Raw genomic sequence first — 20,249 nt, 5'->3', positions numbered from 1 at the left:
ACAATTATGTTGAAATGATAAGTCCTTTTTTTTTAATGAGATGCTTTTCTCTTTCTAATGTACATGCACGGTTAATTTCGATGTTGGAATAATAAGGAGAAATGGAAAGCTTTTGGGTCAATTCAAGATTGAAGTTCAATTTGTATTTACGTTGTTGTTCATGCACCGTGTATAAATATTTACACCGGGAGGAAATATATTAAACCACATCGATTTAACTGGGGTGGGTGTGTGTGTGAATAAGGGGAAGATTTATAGGACTGGCATTTTTGCTTTGCTGTTTGATTCTTTTCTCTTCTTTTATTTAGAATCCAGCTCCGGTGCGGGAGTAGGGGAGAGCGGGAGCCACTGGGAGCTCGTATTCGTGAACGGGAGCAACTGGCAAGTGGTCACCCTTGGGTTGGAATCCGCCCTCGTCAGCGACCCAGGTCAAAGTGATCTTCTGGCCTTCAGGGGAAATGTAATAGGAAGCTCCCTTGTTGGTGTTTCCAGCTCCGGATTCGTACGATTCTTTTCCGTAAGCGTCTTTGCCGTAGCTGGGCTGGGCGGCCAACTGCTTCTGGGCGTAAGACTCGTCACGAGTGGTGCCGTCAGATCCGGCGTAGCTATTATTGAATGGGAGAAAGAAAGGTTAAATACAATTGAAAGTGAATTTGAATTTTCAAACTCACCTCCATGCGCCGCTGCCGTCGACGTTGCGAACATCGGACTGGGCCACGATGGCGATCTCAGGGGCTTTGTACTCGGGTTTGTAGCCGGACGGAGCGGCGGCGGCGACGGCCAAGAGAGCGGCGACGATGAACTTTAATTTGATAAAAAAAAAATATCCTCTTAGTATATAAGCATCGGAGGGAATTGTGTTTAACTGAAATTGACTTACCAGTTTCATGTTGACTGAAGTTGGTTTGTGGAAGAACTGATGCCAGTGGTCGGATGACACCCGGGCTTATATACCGCAGCGCTTTTCACCAGAGAACGAACGAAAAGGAACGAGAGAGTGACTATAATAATAATAGTACATAAAACTATTTTCTATTCCTCTTCTTCTTCTTCTTCTTCTTCTTCTTCTTCTTCTTCTTTCCTTGTTCATTTTTGTTTTGTGCCCAGAGTGACCCACTTCCAGCCGAATACCCACCACCAGCAGCAGGGCGGACGACGCCTCTTAGCGCCAATAAGCTCGGCCAGACCAGACCAGCCCAAGCGTCGTTAAACGCCCCATGTGGTGTGCCGTGCCGTCTGCATTTTTCTCCAATGTTACGCGACCATACGGAGTATAGTAGGTATTGCTCGGTTCGCAGTTTTCTTTAGTTTTCGGCTGATTGTTATCGGCCGCGCCCACTTGACTTTCAGACTCTTCATTTCTTCTTCAGCTGAATTTTGTTGTGTGTGGGGTTTGTTGTTATTTGGGCTTTCACTTTACACACAAATAGTATGCCGCAAGGTTTTGATACAACAATATCGAGTAAGGAAGTAGGACAGGACAATCATCAAACTATATAAACCGAAAAACAGTTTTAGGATGGTTGGCTGGCACTTGGAGGATCTAATCACGCGTCTATGTACCTACTATGCAGCCGCCACTTTAATGGCACTGTCGGCCGTGAAAGACTTGTACGTCTACATTGCCGTGCGACTCGCATGAGAAATCTGATTGGGGGGACCCTAATAGGAGGGACAGAATGTAGGTTTTGACCCCGAAAGAATAACTATATTTTCTCCCCTCAAACGTCATCCATTTCAACCTTGAATTTCATGGCGTGACGTCTGTCTATAGAAGAAAAAGACCTTCGTGAAAGCGACAAAAAGAAACCGTTTTTCGCCTCTAAGGTTAAGCGCCATTATTGACGATTATTATATCTTGCAGCGCAGCTTTTGTGCTGCTGCCATCGAATAAGAAAAAAAAGGAAATCGCACCTAACTGCGCTAGCTTAAAATATACGCCGCGCAGGCAATAAGTGTCCCAGCAGTCAGTGTGTCTGGGTCAGAGGGCTGCCAAAGAAATTTCGACTGTTATTTAGTTTGAAAAAAAAACGGGCGGGAAATAGGAGACTTGGTTATTTCTTTTCTTTCGAAAGAGAAAGCTAAATATATAGCCAGCCTATGATTCTTTTGCGTGTGCTGCTGTGATCCCATAGTAGGTATACACGTAGATAGAGCATTGTGTATAACCTTGTCGGGTGAAATCATCTTTACAGAGAATTGACAGCAGCGAAGAGAAAACTGAATGCCCCTCGCGCGATATTATTCCACAACTTCAGCAACAGCATGCTTATTGCGTAAAGGCCATACGGGCAGGGCAGGAGCAGCAGGAGCGCTGGATATTATTTATTGCGGCACAACATAAGCATCCAGCCCGTTGGAATCACTTGTCCTTGCCACTACTCAGCTTTTCATATCCCCATCTTGCCAATAAATTCCCATCTCGCCCAAATCATGCGCGGATCTCCAGTGAAGCCAGAAGGTCGTCCGTCGACCGCCATTGGAAAATCTATAGGATAGATACCATACTGTGAATACTATACCCCCATCGAATTAGATACAACCGAATTCAACGAGGCTGAAACTCATAATTACTTATTATTATTTCTTTCACTCGCTGAGCTTTGAGTAGACGAACGAGTTCCTCTTCACCTGATGGGTTATTATTATTAGATGATTATCGGTCTCTCTGGTGCTGGAGACATGCTGACTATATCTCTATCCATTTATTTGATCAAACCGCCAGCACGGCAGCAATCAACACCTGAAAGTGAAAATGGCGACCTATATAGTATATACTGCGGCGACGATAGATATATACCTAGGTATAGGGGACACGGAGTGCTCAAACCTTCGTCTGATAACCATCGAGACTGTCTAGATGGAACGGTTGATTATAGAGGAGAATTGGGACATTATAGCGCTAGCTAGCTATCTAGCTGCATCTTCTTTTTCGACATGATCGTTTGAGGCTTTACGTAGAAGACAAAATGACGAAGAGTTGTTTGCGGTTCTGATGGCTGTCTCGTGACTCACGCCAGACACATTTTTTTTAACTCTGTAATTTCCGCAGTATGTAATTCAAACGCCAACAATGGCTGCACAGCCACAGCGCATTATTGTTTTTTTCTTTTCTACAAAAAAATAAAATAAAATAAAAATTCACGTCCATTTCTCTTTTTTTTTTACTTTTTTTCCCATACGTCGAAGTTGCGAAAAAAAATCTAAAACAAAAGGGAGCGCGAGCGCGTTCGCCGCGTTCGTTCTTTTCCGTGACATCAATAAATAGAAATCACGCCGGCGTGTGTGTGTAGTATATAATAGAGGCAGGCCTTTTGTTTGCTGCTGGCCTCCTCCTCGATTACTCTCCGAACACGAGAAAAAAAAAATGGGCCTTATAATCATCATCACAATTCACGACGACGAATTTTCCTGCCTCACCATTTCCCAATTCCCGCGAAATGATTTGAGAATATGAGAAAAGGGAAAAAAGTGAATGATGCGGTGTATTACAGTTCCTTGACCTGATTGTTGTTTTTTCTTTTTTTGCGCAGCTTACAGTGGGAAAATGTCAAGACGGTCTGCCCTGTTATTCTATAGCGCTATTATAATCACTGACGTAACGATGAAACATCAAATTTGACTTATTCGAATATCCGTCCAACTCCGGCAAATTTAGGTTTCACATTTTCATATTTTCGGCGTCTGAACGGAAAGTGAACAATACAAAATGTCTGTCTAGCTATATCCTTTTCTGGCCCAGCGTTACGACATATCGCCACTCTCTCAACTCATCGGGAGTGTGTATGAACCCCACCCATTTATACTATTATTTTTTTTTTGCAAACTTTTATTTTTGTTTTGGTGCGATGGGGTTATAACGGTCCGTTTTCACTCTCGCTGCGCATACATCAAACGAACTTTTTTTAAATCTTATCTCGTTAGCTAGCGGCTGATTGATTTTTTCACAGTAACGAGTTATTCCGGTTTTCTGGATGGGTTGGAGGGTGGCGCCCTAAATATTCGCAGCGCAACCGCTCTCCTATGGAGACTAATAAATAATTCCTTATATTGCATTTTGGGAAAAAAATGATAGGTTATTATATCCCACCTCTTTGTTAAATGTACAGACATTTCACGTTTCTCCGTTTCCAGTTAACGGCGCGTCTGTCCGATAAAGTAATAGCGGTGTCAGCCATGTGTTGCATCGTCAACCCCACATCCGAATCTAATCCGAACGAAATCACCAATCAAGTTTTTAAAATATGAAATGGATCACGTCGTCGTCCAAATACCTAGAACGAAAAAACGTTTACATCGAGCCCGTTTTCGTCGGGGAAATTGATTGCATCATCAGAACCACCACTTTCACTTACACATAGTACATCACGCATGGTGAGCACGCTGAAAAATCTGAGCGTTTCAAATCGTTCAATCCGGAGAATCGATTTGAAATCAGCGCCAAAACAAATTCCCGCCTTATATGGGCATTTGAATTTTTCGCGTGAGTGTCTAGATTACCCAATTTTCACTTGTCCTAAATATTCAGATTTAAATCAAACAATTGGCAAGGCGACGATCGTTTCAAATGGTACCAAGGTGACGATCGTTCATCAACTCCTAGATTGCAGAGGGTCACGGTGTACGTTATACTTCGCTGCGTGAGTGGAATAAAATCACGGAGAGAATGGGTTACTGGGCCCCGTTTGCCATGGCCTCTGTCGTTAGGTAATAAACTATATAGGGCCAGCAGGGCAGCCAACAGCAGACAGCGAATCATGACGAGAAACCTTAATTGATCCAGCTACTGTTTCTATCCGTCTCTATGTGCGGCTTATTAATTCCTTCTAGAACACTCGTCTAGTGCCTGGTATATTATTTTTCTTGCTGTCCTTTTAAAGTTGTTTTCCTTGTGCGTAATTTGTCCTTTTTGTAATTTCAAACGATTATCTAATGCTGCTGCTGTTGGCACCCAAACTACGGCACCTGTTTTCTAGTCGGTCTAATTTCAAACGGAAAATTTCAATGAAATATCAAAGCAGTTGGACGTCGTATATCGTTCGATAGGTCGAATTGAAAGTCCATTTTATTTAGTCAGTTGGAAAACTACTAGAGACAAATCTACAGTATACAGGAGACACCGCCCAATTTTAGATTTGCATAACTATTTGGTAGCCTCCATCAGAGTCGCGAATGACTCTGTAGAATTGTTTTGTAAAAAGTCCTATAGCTTGAACTATAATTGCACGAAGAAAAAAGGAAATAATACAAAAACCGCCCAGTAACCGAGAGTGCTTCGCCTTGATATGGGGGCCCGTCATCCTTGTCGAATGCGTTCGATTTTATTTTTGTTTCTCTCCTGACAATCCGAAGCGATGGAATAGCGATAAGCATCACACAGCTGACCCGAATGTAATTCTCCTTTCCCTTTTTTTCGTATCAGTTTTCATATTTTTTAAATTCAAAAATTGTTCTCCTCTCCCGCCAATTCATCGCCAAAATGACGATATGAAATCTCAAAAAAGACTTTCTCGCATTGACCGGCAGTCATCGCAAAAATGTTCAGGCTGCCGAGGATTGCGCAATCGGGCGTCATCGAGCGTTCATTATTTTAGCAATCAAACCAAAATCGAACATAATAATAATAAAAAAATCGGTAACAATGCCAGAAAATGGCGAAGGCAGGGCTTTCTACTCGACGGGGGTATGTCACGCGTGCGGGAAGAGGTGAGAGAATTGCGTTGAATCAAAAACCGTCTAGCTCCAAAGGCATTTTCACAAAACAAAACTGGCAAAATTGAATTTTTGCGGCGGACCGCTTATTACCCCTCCGGCTAGACCATCAACAAAAGTTTTTTTTCCATTTTCGTGATTTCAGGTTTTTTGTCCCGAATTTTTTTTTTTTTTTCATTTACATACACCATGGGCTATACCGCAGGTGTATGGTAACTCTTGTTGATTGTCAACAATTTGGTACACGACCATATCAGCCTAGAGCCACTCTGTTGGCATGGGAACCCGTTCGCCGTTCTGGAATATTCTTAATTGACGTTTTTACCTCATTTTCACGTCGTTTCTGTATCTTTCTGCCTCTTTTCTTTCAGTTTCTTTCTACTTCTTCTTGTTTTATTCTGATGAGAAACACACACAAGAAAAAGAGTGGGGGACTGTCGGTGTGGAAACGGAGAGAATACAAACACAACAAACAAACAAACAACAACTTTCTACAAGAAAGAAAGGGGATTCACACACACACCAACGTACACACACACACACATAAAGGAGGGGGGGGGAATGAATTAAGAATTCTCAGCTCTCGATTTCACTATACCAACTGGCGCAGGTATACCAATAACCCCGCTGGTTCTTTTATAAAAAAGACTAAATTCATTACATTTTTTTTTTGGGTTGCCTTTTTTTCTTTCTTACTGAGCACAGACACATAAGCATGACGTTACTTTGTCATTTTTCATCATCACTGCGTTCCGAAATTGGTTGGATTTTTTTTTCCTCTTTTTTAAATTGAATTTTCTGATGCGATTAACTGGAATTCATCAGAGGCCAAATAAAGGGAAAGGCGGCAAGGTGTCTGCCCTGCTGCCGCTGATGCTGCTGCTGATGCTGGCGAGATCGACGTCGCCAATGCTGACGATCTGGTTCGTGAATAATGAAGCGGTGACCAGCGGGGTGGCGAACGGGATCTTGCGCGTTTTCAAACGCGATTCCTCTTGAAGGATCGGCGACGGGATGGGGCCGATGAAGGACGTCGTCCGCGAAACCGGATATCTCGTCGTTATTTTCGGCCTGTTTTTTTATTATAAATTGAATTTGAAAAAATGGAATAAATACAAAAATTTGCAATTCAAATTTGGCGCGCTTTTCTCGGGATTTGGATTCCAATACGCACCGATATCCGCGACGGTCGGCCACGTAATCGACGATGCGCAAGACTCCCTGCGGATCCACGTAGCCGTAGCGACCCGTAACAGTTCCGTCAGGTGAGCGCGTTTCCACGCGGTATGACTGATGCTCGCCACCTCCTTAAATGGACAGCACGAAAATTTGTTCACGTGAAAGAAACAGGCGCAAACAACAACAACAACACCAAACAAGTACATTCTTTTGGGTTTTGTAAGAGGGAGAAACATAAGAGGGCTCCGCTATATGTAATCAGATGCGCTATACAGTCTCTATCCCGTCACAAGGATGCACACACAAATAAGTTCGTGTGATGTCTCATTCATCACTCATTTCCCCTCGCCGTGATTATTCGCTTTGTTGAATAAGCAAAAATGTGAAATACAATTTTTATTTTTTGGTTTACCCACCGCCGACGCCGTATAGTTTCATTTGATTTATTCAAATTATGATTTTTTTTTTTTTGGTTTTTGGTTAATAATTAATTTCATTACCGGTGTCGTAACCGAAAGTGTAGGCGCCCGTTTCTGCGTCCATGGTGAACGTGGTGAAGGAGGCGTCGTTGGAGTGAACGGGCAGACGGCCTTCGTAGAAACTGTCGCCGACGCTGCTGATTCCGCTGTCTCCGCCCGTTTCCATCCAGTCGAACGGCGTGAGTTGTCCAGCTCCAACGCCATCCCACACCATCTACCGAACAATCAAAAAAGTTCACGTCAATAACTTCGAAAAAAAAACCTTCACGTGAGAAAAAAAAAAGAAATAATTAAACGTTCAGACCCTGGAGCGGATTGGAAAGTTGTTTCACTTTCCTTCGTTATCATCATCATCTTTAATTAAAATAATATTCCCGTAATTTATCTGGCAACTGATTGACTAAAATAATTAATTGGAGAGTCCAATCACAATTGGAATTCGGGCAAATATGCGACCAAGGAAATTTGGACGAAAGAAATCGAAATGAACGCGAAGAGCGAAACAACTTTCCCAAGTTGTTGTCGTTTTCATTTACCGGTGGCGCGATCTATCCGCGATAAAACGATATATAAAGTGCACGATAATAAAACGTGTAAAAAGCGCGCGATGAATCACCTCTGCAAGATCTGCACGTTACGTAAAAAATGTCCGTTGGAAAATGTTTCCTTCGAATTACCAACAGGTAAAACCCACTCAACAACAACAACAACAACAGGTACGAAACGAGTGTGCCGTTGACCGGCGAGTACTTTGACCCTTCGATGAAAGGTTGTCGGTGGGAAAAGAAAAAACAAAGTAAAAATCGAACGACGTGTGCACATATGCATATACCTGTCGCTCTGTAAAAGGTGAGGAGAAAGTGAGCCCACAACAAGAAAACGAGAGAGATCAGATTTGGACTTAATTGTGGCGGTTTCGGTCCAAAAGTAAATATCTGCGGGTTTCGTGCAAAAATATTTACTTTTATCTTGACTATGGGAGTGGGATCAATGGAACCTGCTGATGAGACGATCTATTAGATACTAAAAATGATAAAATAATCCCAGGTGCAAAAATTGCAAAGTGTGGGTGAGAAAACCGCGCGGTTTTTTAGGGGGAAGGGGTCGATTAATAACAATCGATATCTTAAACAAAAGCAATGGCTAATTAGAATATTAGTGTCGTCTGCTTCCTTTTGTTTCACAGTTTCGATTCTCGAAGAAGGTACAGGCACCTACCTCTCTTTGAATCATCATCATTTTCGAAGAAGAGACGAAGTTTTAGATTACAAAGGAAACGAAACGATCTCTTTTTTTTTAAACGTGCGTAGCTGCACGAAAAATAAAACCTGCAACAAATAACATTAGAACCACAAAAATGTGGTTGTGTGTGTGTACGACTCTCCATGCACCATGCTGTATGGCAGGTAAATATAACGATAAGGATACAGTTGAAATCATTTTGGGAACTTAAGTGGAAGAGCTAAAGTGTTAAACCTGTATTAATTTGTGAAATATTAGTTCCTGTTTCCTGACTAGCATTTAACATATGTAAGCCCCTTGTCGATGCATGGCAGTTTGTTTGCACCATGTAGGTAACACTGTTCATTTGTGCAGATTAGGGGCCTGAGCCAACCATCGTAACAACAAGATAAGTTTTGCTTATCCTGATATTGAACTGTCATTAACAATCTCAGTATTATTGCTAGGTTAATGAGTTGTGTTCTTTTATTCCTACGACCATGCTAAAAACTTTAATGATGCATGACTTGTAAAAATGCAGTGTCTAACAGGGAAACCTTGTCCAATTTATTAGGTTAACCCACTGTCTCATTTTCAACTTTTTCTTAATTGTTGTCTCTGTAAATGTTTTTTCGTAACCCATTTTCTATTTTTCATTTAGGTAAGCAGCCTCCCATTTGATTGGACTTATTACCGATGTCGGCCGAGTTACGTAATTCATCTTCCCCTTTCTTTCAATGTCCTCGGCTACACCCATGCGAGTGTGGGTGTGAGGGTATTCACGAGGGCTCCCCTTTTTCCTATCCTACCTGGTGGGTTGGAGCACGTGTGGATGCCTGGCCGTATTTCCCGGGCATAAAGGTAGGAAAATATTATCTCTGTTCTTCCTGTTTGACTATTTGCTGGCGTTGTTTATAAATAGTTAAGTACGGAGTACGATTATTTCAGAGCTAGGCATTTGACTGCAACTGTTTTCCCTGTTATTGCTGTTTTTGTTTACTTAGTCACTGTTTTTTAAATAACAAAAAGATTGGTTGCTTATTTGTAAAACGACTTCAGATCAGGCTTGTTTTGTTTTGTACCCCCACAACTTTGTCTGTGGGTAAACAATCGAATTCAAAAACCTTTTTAACTTTTAAACACTTGAATCCAAGTGCAACTAGGCAATTGTATGACCAAGAGGGGCCTGCCGCGCCACACCGCCACCTTCTCGTTATAAATTGGGCGCTTAACTATTGTAATATTAAATAATGACAGCAGCGGACGGGAGAGAAAAAGGAAGGACCGTCTTCTCTTGTGTCATTATAAATTGCGTCACCGCGCTGGCGATGAAGTACGTCGTTCCGTTCAATGAGCAATGCCGTCAGCAGCAAACAACCAAAAATTAAAAAAAAAACGAAAAGCTCTTAACGCATTTCGTACAGCATTCGGTCATCATGACGGCGCGTCATTCAAATTTCACCGTAAATCAAATTGAAAGCGCACACCTTCTTTATTCCTTTAAAGTAAATTCTAGTTGGCTCATTCGAAAACAAGAAACGGATCTCGCGCTTGGTGAGCAGTAGAGAAAGTAGCGTCGCCGAGTTTCAACAAATTTTTGTCAAAAAATCGTTGGATATGGTCGTCCATCAATCGCCGTCTAGCCCCCCCCCCCCTCCACCTGAGATAAATGGCAAAGTGAAGAAATTCCTCTTTTGTCTTTTCCCTTTTCTTTTTTCAATAACTCCAATGCGTCTAAAAGCTTTTTTTGTTTTTTCGGTGCCTTGGCGGGAAGATGCGAGTTTGAACCTTGGAGAATTGAAATGGCGCGTTGATCAGTGACTATCTGTGCCGCAGTCGGCGGATGAGACAAATGGATCTGATTATTTGACGGGGCCAAAGAATTGATTATTTTGGCTGTAAAAGGTCGCGTTGGACGTTTCAACTTCCACGGATGGGAGAGGACTGAAATCGCCACCAGAATAACCAATGATACGCTCATTTGTGATCGAGCCGCGTGAGCATCCGTCAAGAAGAAAGAAAGAGCCGGCGCGACCGGAATCGTAAAAAAAAACAAAATCCGCATCAGGAAAATGAATGTCTTCCACCGGCTTTCTCGACTGTGCACACGTCTCGTATATTCCGCCATTTTTCGACTTGATAAATTTGAAAACTGTTGCAAACGCGCCCAGCCGACTAGCCGTTGTCGCCTCTCTCTAAATCAACTTCGTCGTATAGTCCCAGCGCTTGTTGGCCCCCTTAAATGGTCATCAGGATGTGTTTGCTGGCACACGTGCGTCTCGTATCGTCCAGCATATACGAAGCACTAGAGTAAATACAGGAATGCCCAGTGAAGGACGTTCGCTGGCCCGGGACAGCAAACAAGTTGAAGCGGGGGAGAGAGAGAGAAAGAGAAGGTGCATATCATCATTACCTATACACTCTCCAGAAGGTGGTGGTGGTGGTGGTGGTGGGGGGGGGGGGGAATGAAATGTCGTAATAATTAATGGGCTATAATATTCATGCACATATCTATACGCACGTGCTGTGCCCATCATCACTCGAGTTGATGATGTGCTGCGTTTTTTGGTATTTTTTCTTTTCTAGAATTGAGAATAGAAAAAATTCAAATAATGGCGCACAAGAAAAGATATAAGATGGCACATGCGAAAAAGAATTCTTATTTTCTCTCGCCGAGCTGGTTTGACGAGGCGATAAATACGAGATCACGGATCTTCAATTTCTTTTTCGCCTGTTTTTTTTTCACGGCCATCATCATATCGCCGCACGCAGCTTAAGAAAACCTTCAAAAAGCTGGTCATTTTTTTTTCCCGCGACTCTTGTGAGCCAAATAGACACGCGCGCAGCAGCAGCAGCAATGAAAGAAAAGGAATTTTTACAAGAAAGAAGAAGAAGAATCTGTTGCGATAACCTGAAAGGAGCTCTCTGCTGGCCCGTGGAAGGTTGTTGTTGTTGTTGTTGTAGTAGTAGTATCGGGTCTTTCTTCTTCTCCTTGCGTATAGACGAAGACATTCTTTTCCAATTACTCAGAGAGCCAAAGAAGCTGCACAGTGACGGCAGACTCTCTTCTAGCAGCGGGAACATTACAGACAGCTCAGACACAAGCACTACATAGAGTGGAGAGGATCGACCTTGGTGTCTTGTGTGTGGCTAGGCTGCCGGGACGAGTATATTGTAGTGTGTGTGTGTGTGTGGTGGATAGTGCTATTATCAGAAAAACTATGCACTGGCGCAAAGAATTTTTCAGAGTCAAGACACAAATACCACACGACCCCGCGCGCCATCAACTTTTTTTGCTTTCGAATGAAATCATTCATCGGTTCCTATTTCTCCTCTCAACGGGTCGTCGGGCAGTAAATAATATAACCGCCGATAAAAATTTTCAGAGGGGAAAAAAAAATTCACGACGACTAATTTGGTTTTTGTGATTATGGTCGAGGCTATTATTAGCCATGAAAGAGGATGACGTCATCACTGCCATGTAATAATATTCAGGCCTATATGTGTGTGCACGCGAAAAAGCGGCCAGAGAAAAAGAAAATACCGGACAGACGGGGCCACCACATGTTGAGTAGATTCAGAGGAATAAGTGATGACGTCAGACAAACAAAAAAAAGAAAAATAATCATTTCCATTTTTCTTCGGTACCAAAAAAAAAGAAAAGAAAAATGAAACCAAACTTACGGCAAGTAGCGTGACAAAGAGGCTGCCGGTGACGTGATGATTCTTCATAATTCTCCCGCTGGCTGTATGTGTGTGTGTAATACGAAGATGACGCTTGTGAGCTCAACAACAACAAGGAACACGTCCTCTGGTCGCTGATTTTTTATTTTTATTTTTTCTGTACAAATTTGTTGTTGGCGTGGTGGATCGTCGTCTTTCGGGAATAAATTCACGCACGGAGTGAGAGCTGCCGGGCCAGGTCGGGGCCGGCCAGCCAGCCAAATGGAATGAAGTGGGGGAAGAAGAAAAGAAAAAAGAGAAAATTTTTGCGGACGTGACGGGTCGGAGTTCACGTTGACGACGAGCAATTACCATCAACGGCACTGAGCGACATGGCGGGCAGAAATTGAGCGTTGCTGGATCAAAATCTAGATCACTAGACGGTGGGAACGCGCACGTGGAAAAACGGGTTAGGTAATGGGATGCGCGCTGGCCAACCGACTGACGAGATGGGGGGGATAACACGCGGCGGCAACCGAGCAACAAACACAAATGCCGTGGCTGGCTAGACTCCCGCGCCTATTTAAATATATACCCAGTCTTATACTACACCGCTGGCTGCTGCTGCTGGTGGTGGTGGTGTGTATATGGACGGTTCCGCGTGCTATGCTGCCACTACGGTACTATAGATCCCTCTCACTCTCGCCTGCCCTTTTTCCTTCTTCTTGGCCTGTGTGGGTCGTCGCTTCTTTTGGTCCTGTCGTGCGGCTGCTGTTGCGTTTTTGCTTGTAGCTTCCTCCTCCTCCCCCAGAAGAGACCCAACCCGGTGCACAGCAGAACCTCCCACTCTCTCTCTCTCTTCTTCTTTTCTTTCTCTTTCTCTTCGCTGCCATCAACTCACAAAAAAGTGTTCCGTCCAACTCCAAAACAAGTCCGCCGCAAAGTTCATCTGCTCTGGCCTCGATTTTTTAAAAATTTCGCCTGATAATCTTTCGGACTCATTTCCATATGGAGATTTCAGTCTAATATTAGTCCCGCGTGAGCTGATTATCCGCTCAAATTTATTAGCTTCTTCTCTCTTTCAGGGAAATGAATGGTGTCGTCAAACAAGTGGACCGTACGGGGCCTTTTTGGCGTGTCGAGTTCTCTCGCGTTTGTAGGAATAGAATTAAGACAGGCTTGATGATGGGTAGCGCTAGGGGAAGAACCCCGCCCGAGGCGATCGAAAATCCCGAACAAGACAATATAACATTACAATCTTCTTCCACTCTCTCTCTTTTTTGTCTTGTCCTTTTTTTCTCTCTATTCTCCCTAAGTGTCTTTCACCCAAAAACTCATTTTCTTTTTCTTCTAGCGCTCATCATTTCATTATTCCGGCCGGCAGCGGCGAAAAGTAGCCAGCGGCCACAAAGTTGCTCATCTCAAACTAGAAAAACTGACTAGCTCCGTTTTCGGTCCAAAAAAAGAAAGATTTGATTTCTTTTTTCTTCTTCTTCTTCTTCTTCCGCGCACGTATTATTATTATTACAAAATATACTCTCACCAACCATCACCAGGGCTCTCGAGGCGCATCCAGTGCAGGAATGAGCGTTGCGCGCCTAGTCCCAGGTTAGACAGTCGACTGGGGCCCCCCTGCGTGACAGCGACTATATGTATTGCCCACCTACACGGCTACAGAGAAGGCCGGCCAGCACGGGTTCACTGCTGAATCTACATCAACTATATAGGACGCTGTTGCTGCTGCTGCTTTTGCACGGCGCTGTCCGTTCCCTTATTTCAAAATATTCATCATTTAACACACACACTCTCTCTCTCTCTTATTCGTCTTCGTCCTAAATATCGGACAAACAACAACACAGCACACGACTTCCTTTGAGCCAGTGCAGCACCTTTCACTCATTGCTCATTCATCCTCTTCTCGCCGGACCTGTGATTATGTACATTTTCACGTATTAGTATAGGAATTCATGTTAGTAATATAAGGACGGATTGGCCGAATTAGCCATCACTATTTTTCAAACAAATGACCGTCCTGCAAGTTCACGTGTGAGCGATAGGAGATGCGAATAATGATGATGTGAAATTCTTTTTCCCGGAGGAGATGAACGGACCTTTTTCTCGCCCGCCTGTCGCCTGTCTGGATATAATAATGATTGTGTTCTTTTTCTTTTTTACTTGATATTGTCTATATGGCGTGTGATGATATTTTACTCCGGGTTCGCAGACCCTTTTTGGTATTTTTCTTTTTCGTCTCTGGTCGGACGATATTTTTTATTGCGTAATATTATACGCCACAGCGAATGCTGTGTGCGTATGGCTCCGATTCCTATCGAGTTTGGTCTCAGATGAAAGCCCTTATGAGCTAGTGCTAGCAACCCAGCTCTTCTCTCTCGCCGTGAGCTGTGACATTTATATACGCGCACGCCATTTGTGATATGTGAACACTGCCTTTCCATTCTTCATTCATTGTCTGGTGTGTGTTTGCTGGGGGGATAACAGACGGTCGCGCTCGCGAGAAAAAGGAATCACAATAATAACAATATCGCGTAGCCGGAACAGAATAATTTAGCAGAAGAACATCAAACATATCAAATGACATGGCATACACTGGGGGGATGGCGGATATGATAAAAAAAAAGGCGAAATAACTCGCCAGGATCTAGCAGATAGATCATTCATCCATGTGCGCAGACGTATGTAGCACACACAGACAGACAGCGCACAGCCAGTTGAATATATGGGCCTTGGCGTTAGATGGACATGATATTATTATTTCGCCAAAGGGATGGATTTCTTTTGGGGGGGGGGGGAATCGTGACGATCATTTCCCGTAGAGTTCCTCGCCTTCCATGTAACCTTGCCGTCGTCGTCGGAATAAGAAAATCAGCCGCTCTACCCCATAACGCACCATCGGCAATCATTTCCTCCCTGTCGATAATCTTATTGTATCAATCAAAAGAGCCCCGTCGAATTATGGATGTGTTCACTTTCCTTTTGCTTTTTTCTTGAATGTGCATAAGGTGAGTGCTCTGGGATGTTGTTGTTGTTGCTTTAACCTTGCCAACTGCTAACCGCCCCGCTGTGGGAATGTAACTGCCGCGGAGGTACTAGATGCCAGCCAGTCAAAAAAACGTGCTGAACGGAGGGATAGAAATAACAGCACGCCATCAGCAAGTTTCATCCGGCTAATTATACACCATCATTTCATCTATCTATACACAGTATACACACATACATACACAGACAGATATTAATATTATAGAGGAAGGAAAGATGAGAAATTTCTTCAATCGCGGCCGGGCCGGTCGGTCGTTCAGAAAAAAATGGCTCACGACGTCAAGCGCGGCAGCTGCAATTATTTCTTGTTTCTTTCAAACAACAACAACAACAGCATCTCGTGAAAAAAAATTTCCTTCTTCTCCGCCGTCGCATTTGATTTAATAAGAAAGTCGCCAACGCCGAATGGAGAAATAACAAAACAGCAGCAGAGCTCACGACGTGATTCCCGTGTTTGTGCGCGCCCCCCTTTTAGTTCGGCCGAATGCAAATCTTTTTCACGAACTCCCCCCCTCCCAACTTTCTCATTATATTCTAAATACTCTTGATGACTTCATTATCTATCACGTTTCACGGTTCTTTCCTGGCAACTATGTCTAATTAATTCGTCGGTAGCTTTAAAAACGGGTCATTTTATGGATTGATCGGCGACCAGCGTGTCGGATTGGTTTATACGCCATTGCGTAAGGTTTGCCATTAAAAAAAAAAGGTTATGTGGATATTAGAGTTGAAAGCCATCGCCAAAATGTTTGAGGGGGGGATGCGATCAAAAGATGGATTATGTAATAACCACCAGTGCCCATTTCTCCGTAATATATTACGCCAAAGAGGATTTTGCACATATCGTTTTATTTTTAATATGCAGTTGATTGTCTTTTTTTCGAAAGTTGCTGAGCGCTCTGTCCTCTCACTTTCGTGACTTTCAACCTTTTTTTATTTTGAAATTCTTCTTCTTTCCACCCGCCGCTGTGTCTGTAGGGTCTAAAGTCAACGTCTTTCGGTTGAATCGTCCCGTGACGTGCGCCGGCCGCGTGACAAATGCAGCAAATCAACTTATACATTTATCTTACACGCCGTATGCATCATATAGACAGGGTTGAATGAAAGGTGTATGAAAATTGTTTGAGGGGGGGGGGGGGAGACAAGTTGCGTCCCTTTCTCCTCGTATCCGTCAACTGCCAAGACAAGATGCACGCGCGTCCTTATCGGAGACGATCCTTTTTTTTTTTCTTTTCTTTTCTTTCTGGCAAATCAGTTGCAGCCCTCGCCAATTGAATTTAGACGATGAACGAGCTCTTTTCTCTTTGTCTAGCGCCGTACACAATGGCCGTACTTTCCATTTGCTGACAGTTTGCATTTATCACGTTTTGCGGTTCAATTTGACCGCTGCAAATTCTGTGGGAATAAAACAAACAAAACACACGTCAGACACAAAAGAGTCACATATTTCCGTCTGCCACGCCATTGGTGCAATTGATCGACGCCTTCTTTGAAATAAAAACGTACAAATCTTTACCCGCCGTGTTTCGAAAGCGTTTTTGAAATGCTGCAAATAAAACTAACGTTCCGGGTAAGAAAGAAAAAAGATCTAGAATTCCGATTTCCAAACTCCAAATAGAAATTTGCATATCAGAGAGAGAAGACGACATATGGATGCATAGCTTATGCGCTTATATATTATACACACATGCGTATACTGTTAAATGTATTCCCCAAAAAGTGAAAGACGAGAAAAGTAACAAACGAGGGACCGAGGAGAGCAATACTTTTGAAATTGCGAACAACAACCAAATGGACGTGTGGAAGAAAAGGGATTTAATCACATAATCGGGCGGATGAAATACTAAATAAATTTTCGCTCGGCCTTTCATTATACACACAGACACAGACAGAACTGATTGCAACGAAAATGAGCGCATTAAACAGATGCTGCTGCTGCTGCAGCCGGGACTCTCTAAGTGTAGAATATGTGCCATCATTAAAAGAAGATTTTGGCCGGATGAAAAAGCCAAAAAGACTCCTTTCCCTTTTTTTTCCCTCTAATCTACTTTTGCGCGTTTAATGATTTAAAAAAAAAAAAAAAAAAGAAAATGCGATTCCCACTGGGGTGGATGAAACGGGTCAATGCCATATAATTCATTCATTTCTTGTTATTAAGAAGAAATTTGACGAATCGACCGCCGCCAGACATTTTTAGAAAACGGGATTAGATTGACCCTCATTTTAAACTGCTATAATGGCCATCCACCCTCATAGCTAAAGATCCAAGGTATAGGCTAGAAATGGATAACTTTGTTTGTGACCTGAGCCGACACTTTGATGTGGTTTTCGCCAGGACACAGCGGGTGCATTTTCCAGCCGGGAAATGTATACAAGCCGCCCGAGGTCCTTCCATTTCGTAAGATGTCTTCTTCTTCTATTTTTTGGTTCCTTCTTGTTGTTGTTGTCTGTAACTGTCCAAGTTGTGTGTGTGTGTGTGTGTGTGGGTATGTGTGTAGATTCTTTTGTTTCTTTTATATTCCTTGTATGGGAGGGAGCCCAGAAACGCACTCAACTCCGCAAGGTCAACAGGACATTGGCTTGAGGGAATCATTTCCACCTTTTGTTGTGCTGTGCAGCAGCAGCAACAACAGTCATCCAGGTAAAAGGTGCAATCCGGCGGGTGGGGTGATGGGCTTCCAACTCCCCCCTGGCATATGTGTCTTGTCTCTCTTCCAAGTCGTCAATACTACAGCAGGACTTGGCTTGTTTGTCTTCCTCGTCTCGTTTAGTTACAAGTTGGCAGTCCGTCCGTCCAGCATCAGGCGGGGATCAGTGTTGCAGCAGGCGCTTCCGTCGTCGTCGTCATCTCCCACAGGTGGATTTATTTCCTCCCCATTCTTGATTCCTTATTGGCCGCCCCCCAAAAAGGCGACAACAGGTGAAAATATATATATAAAACGATCATCTTTTTCATTTCCATTCGTTTGGCAAACGTTCACAACCAGAAAATCCCGACGAAAAGATATCGTTACAGTGTTTGTTAAAATTATATGCGTGTGGATTTTTTCTTTATCATTTTCATCTTAAGTCGAACGTCACGGGCTGTGACACGTTCTTGACCGGATTGCTGTTGCTGCTGCTGCTGCCAAACGTCGTAAAAAGCGACTCACAAAAGTGAACAAACGTTTCAACGCAACTGTTAACACCGAGCAATAATAACCCACAAGTTCTCCCGGGTGTGTGTGTGTGTGTGTTATCCTGCGAGAATAAGTTAACGAAATCATCAAATCCCGATGGTAAGGTTTTTCTTAGCGCCACAATATTGCTGTTATTATTATACAAACTGTGTGGACATAACACGTAAAGAATAATATTGAGAATTTGCATATATTTCGTTATATGTACAAATAATGGTGTCTCCCGTCGGATTTTTTTCTTCTTCTTCTTTTTGGTGCTGTGGCGACGGGAGAAAATGCCAAAGGCTTATCGTCAACGGAGAGGAACTTTTCCGACATCGGTCGTCGCCGTCTGCTGGGCTCTGCTGGTCCTGCTGATGTCGAGCGACGTATGCAAATCGCAGCCCATTAAGAAGCCGCCAGCCATAACTTACGTTGCCGGACCCAATCAGTTGACCTTGCTGTTGGGCAGCAGCTCATTCCGGTTCGTTTAGTTGCCCGTAATTATTTCGCCGTTTATTTTTAGCGTTTCTAACAAATTTTGTTTTTTATTTTTTGTTTTTTTTCCTCCTCTATACGCACCGGAATCACGCGCTAAACAGATTCGGCTACGATACGGACGACCAATTCCGAGCTGAAAGGCGTTTCCCTAATGGCACCGTGGCCGGCTATTATGGCTACATGAGGGCCGATGGTAAACCCATCCGTGTCAAATACGGAGCGGTCGACAATCTCGGCTTTTCGGCCATCGAAGAAATTATTCCAGTCACATTCCCGCCGCCGACGACTCTCGAGCCCAGCGAAGAAGGAGAAGGCAGCGGCTCCTTGGAGCCCGTCACGGATACGCCCCTTACCACCGTTACCGAGACGGTCGCGCTGGTCGACGAGCCGTTCATAGTCGATGACGCTGAAGACAAATTGAAAACTGTCCTCGTCTTGCCCAAACAGCCGATAGTTGACGACGAAAAAGAGTCTGTTTCCATCGACGCGGCTGATTATTTCAGGTCCGGTGGATTTCTGCCCGCCTCTCAGGCACTCGACAGCAACTTTCGATTCGTCTTTCCCAAAATTGACGTTCCGGATCTTCCGCAACGACGTCAGACTCGAGCGGCTTTTCCTCCGCCCGTCGCCTTACCACCAACAGACCCCGTAGAGGATCGCCGGATTGTTGTTGAACAACTTCCGGGGGAACCGCCCATCATCTTCAAACAGCCGAATCGTTTCCACAAGCTTGCGAGCACTCGTTACACGCTCAATTGACCCATTTAAATTATTTTTAACAAATCAACTCATGCACAACGAAAAACAAATTCCTTTTCTAGAATTCTTAAATAATTAATTTGAAACTAGTTGCAATGATCGATTGGTCACCTTAAAATTTAATATAAGTTTTAAAAAATAATAATTCAAACAACATTCTGTTGTAATTCTCAGTTATGCTGGACATCACCATAAACGAATGATACGATAAAGTTTACTCCATTCAAAATTAATTAACAGCAATAATTCAGTAAATCTAAATTAATACAAATAATTATTAGCAACTTCAACAAAATGTCGTAGTATAGTTAGTTTTGATAGGAAAATATTTTATGGAAATGTCGAGTGACAACGAGTTGTTAACTTTCTAAGTAACGAGTGTTTAACTTTCTAATGGTAAAGGTTGAAGAATGTTAAAAGATTTGAACTTTTATTAGTATTATAACAATGATTGATCGTTAATTCGTTACTTAATTGGCAAACGATTGCGTCACGTTCATAGACAATGAGTAGAAAAAAG

The 20,249-nt window shown here is 43.2% G+C and overlaps 3 protein-coding genes across 11 annotated transcripts; 1 reads left to right on the top strand and 2 right to left on the bottom strand.

Moving 5' to 3' along the window:
• Positions 1 to 121: 121 nt before the first annotated feature.
• Positions 122 to 3,793, bottom strand: LOC124196482 (cuticle protein CP14.6-like). The gene is made up of 3 exons (XM_046591596.1): positions 881 to 3,793; positions 672 to 802; positions 122 to 605 (listed from the first exon to the last, which is right to left on the bottom strand). The coding sequence occupies exons 1-3, from the start codon at positions 887 to 889 to the stop codon at positions 305 to 307; spliced, it is 441 nt and encodes a 146-aa protein (XP_046447552.1). The 5' UTR covers positions 890 to 3,793; the 3' UTR covers positions 122 to 304.
• A 1,224-nt stretch (positions 3,794 to 5,017) lies between these two features.
• On the bottom strand, positions 5,018 to 13,029 carry LOC124196460 (cuticle protein 16.8-like). 2 transcript variants are annotated; one of them, XM_046591568.1, is made up of 4 exons: positions 12,276 to 13,029; positions 7,392 to 7,584; positions 6,887 to 7,019; positions 5,018 to 6,783 (listed from the first exon to the last, which is right to left on the bottom strand). In XM_046591568.1, the coding sequence occupies exons 1-4, from the start codon at positions 12,321 to 12,323 to the stop codon at positions 6,534 to 6,536; spliced, it is 624 nt and encodes a 207-aa protein (XP_046447524.1). In that variant the 5' UTR covers positions 12,324 to 13,029; the 3' UTR covers positions 5,018 to 6,533. The 2 variants fall into 2 exon arrangements, with proteins under 2 accessions (XP_046447524.1, XP_046447525.1); XM_046591569.1 differs by lacking the exon at positions 12,276 to 13,029 and adding an exon at positions 8,203 to 8,390.
• On the top strand, positions 8,553 to 19,941 carry LOC124196457. Of its 8 annotated transcripts, XM_046591562.1 has the most exons (6): positions 8,553 to 8,776; positions 9,253 to 9,452; positions 18,083 to 18,231; positions 18,382 to 18,589; positions 18,775 to 18,953; positions 19,072 to 19,941. In XM_046591562.1, the coding sequence occupies exons 4-6, from the start codon at positions 18,587 to 18,589 to the stop codon at positions 19,727 to 19,729; spliced, it is 840 nt and encodes a 279-aa protein (XP_046447518.1). In that variant the 5' UTR covers positions 8,553 to 8,776; positions 9,253 to 9,452; positions 18,083 to 18,231; positions 18,382 to 18,586; the 3' UTR covers positions 19,730 to 19,941. The 8 variants fall into 8 exon arrangements, with proteins under 8 accessions (XP_046447518.1, XP_046447519.1, XP_046447513.1 ...); XM_046591563.1 differs by having other exon boundaries at positions 8,559 to 8,776; positions 18,083 to 18,589; XM_046591557.1 differs by lacking the exons at positions 8,553 to 8,776; positions 9,253 to 9,452 and adding an exon at positions 17,844 to 17,952 and having other exon boundaries at positions 18,763 to 18,953.
• Positions 19,942 to 20,249: the final 308 nt, after the last annotated feature.

Source organism: Daphnia pulex, chromosome 6 (genome assembly GCF_021134715.1).
Source record: "Daphnia pulex isolate KAP4 chromosome 6, ASM2113471v1".
Lineage (NCBI taxonomy): Eukaryota > Metazoa > Arthropoda > Branchiopoda > Diplostraca > Daphniidae > Daphnia > Daphnia pulex.
This window is presented reverse-complemented; position numbering and strand designations above follow the sequence as displayed.

Bases quoted from the DNA above. Each gene is read 5' to 3' on its own strand.
- LOC124196457 (XM_046591557.1), top strand. The intron at 18,954-19,071 runs GTTCGTTTAGTT...CGCGCTAAACAG, and splicing joins TTGGGCAGCAGCTCATTCCG to ATTCGGCTACGATACGGACG.
- LOC124196460 (XM_046591568.1), bottom strand. From the start codon at position 12,323: ATGAAGAATCATCACGTCACCGGCAGCCTCTTTGTCACGCTACTTGCC. The intron at 7,020-7,391 runs GTAATGAAATTA...TGTCCATTTAAG, and splicing joins CACTTTCGGTTACGACACCG to GAGGTGGCGAGCATCAGTCA. The intron at 6,784-6,886 runs GTGCGTATTGGA...ATAAAAAAACAG, and splicing joins GCCGACCGTCGCGGATATCG to GCCGAAAATAACGACGAGAT.
- LOC124196482 (XM_046591596.1), bottom strand. The intron at 606-671 runs GTGAGTTTGAAA...ATTCAATAATAG, and splicing joins GACGGCAGCGGCGCATGGAG to CTACGCCGGATCTGACGGCA.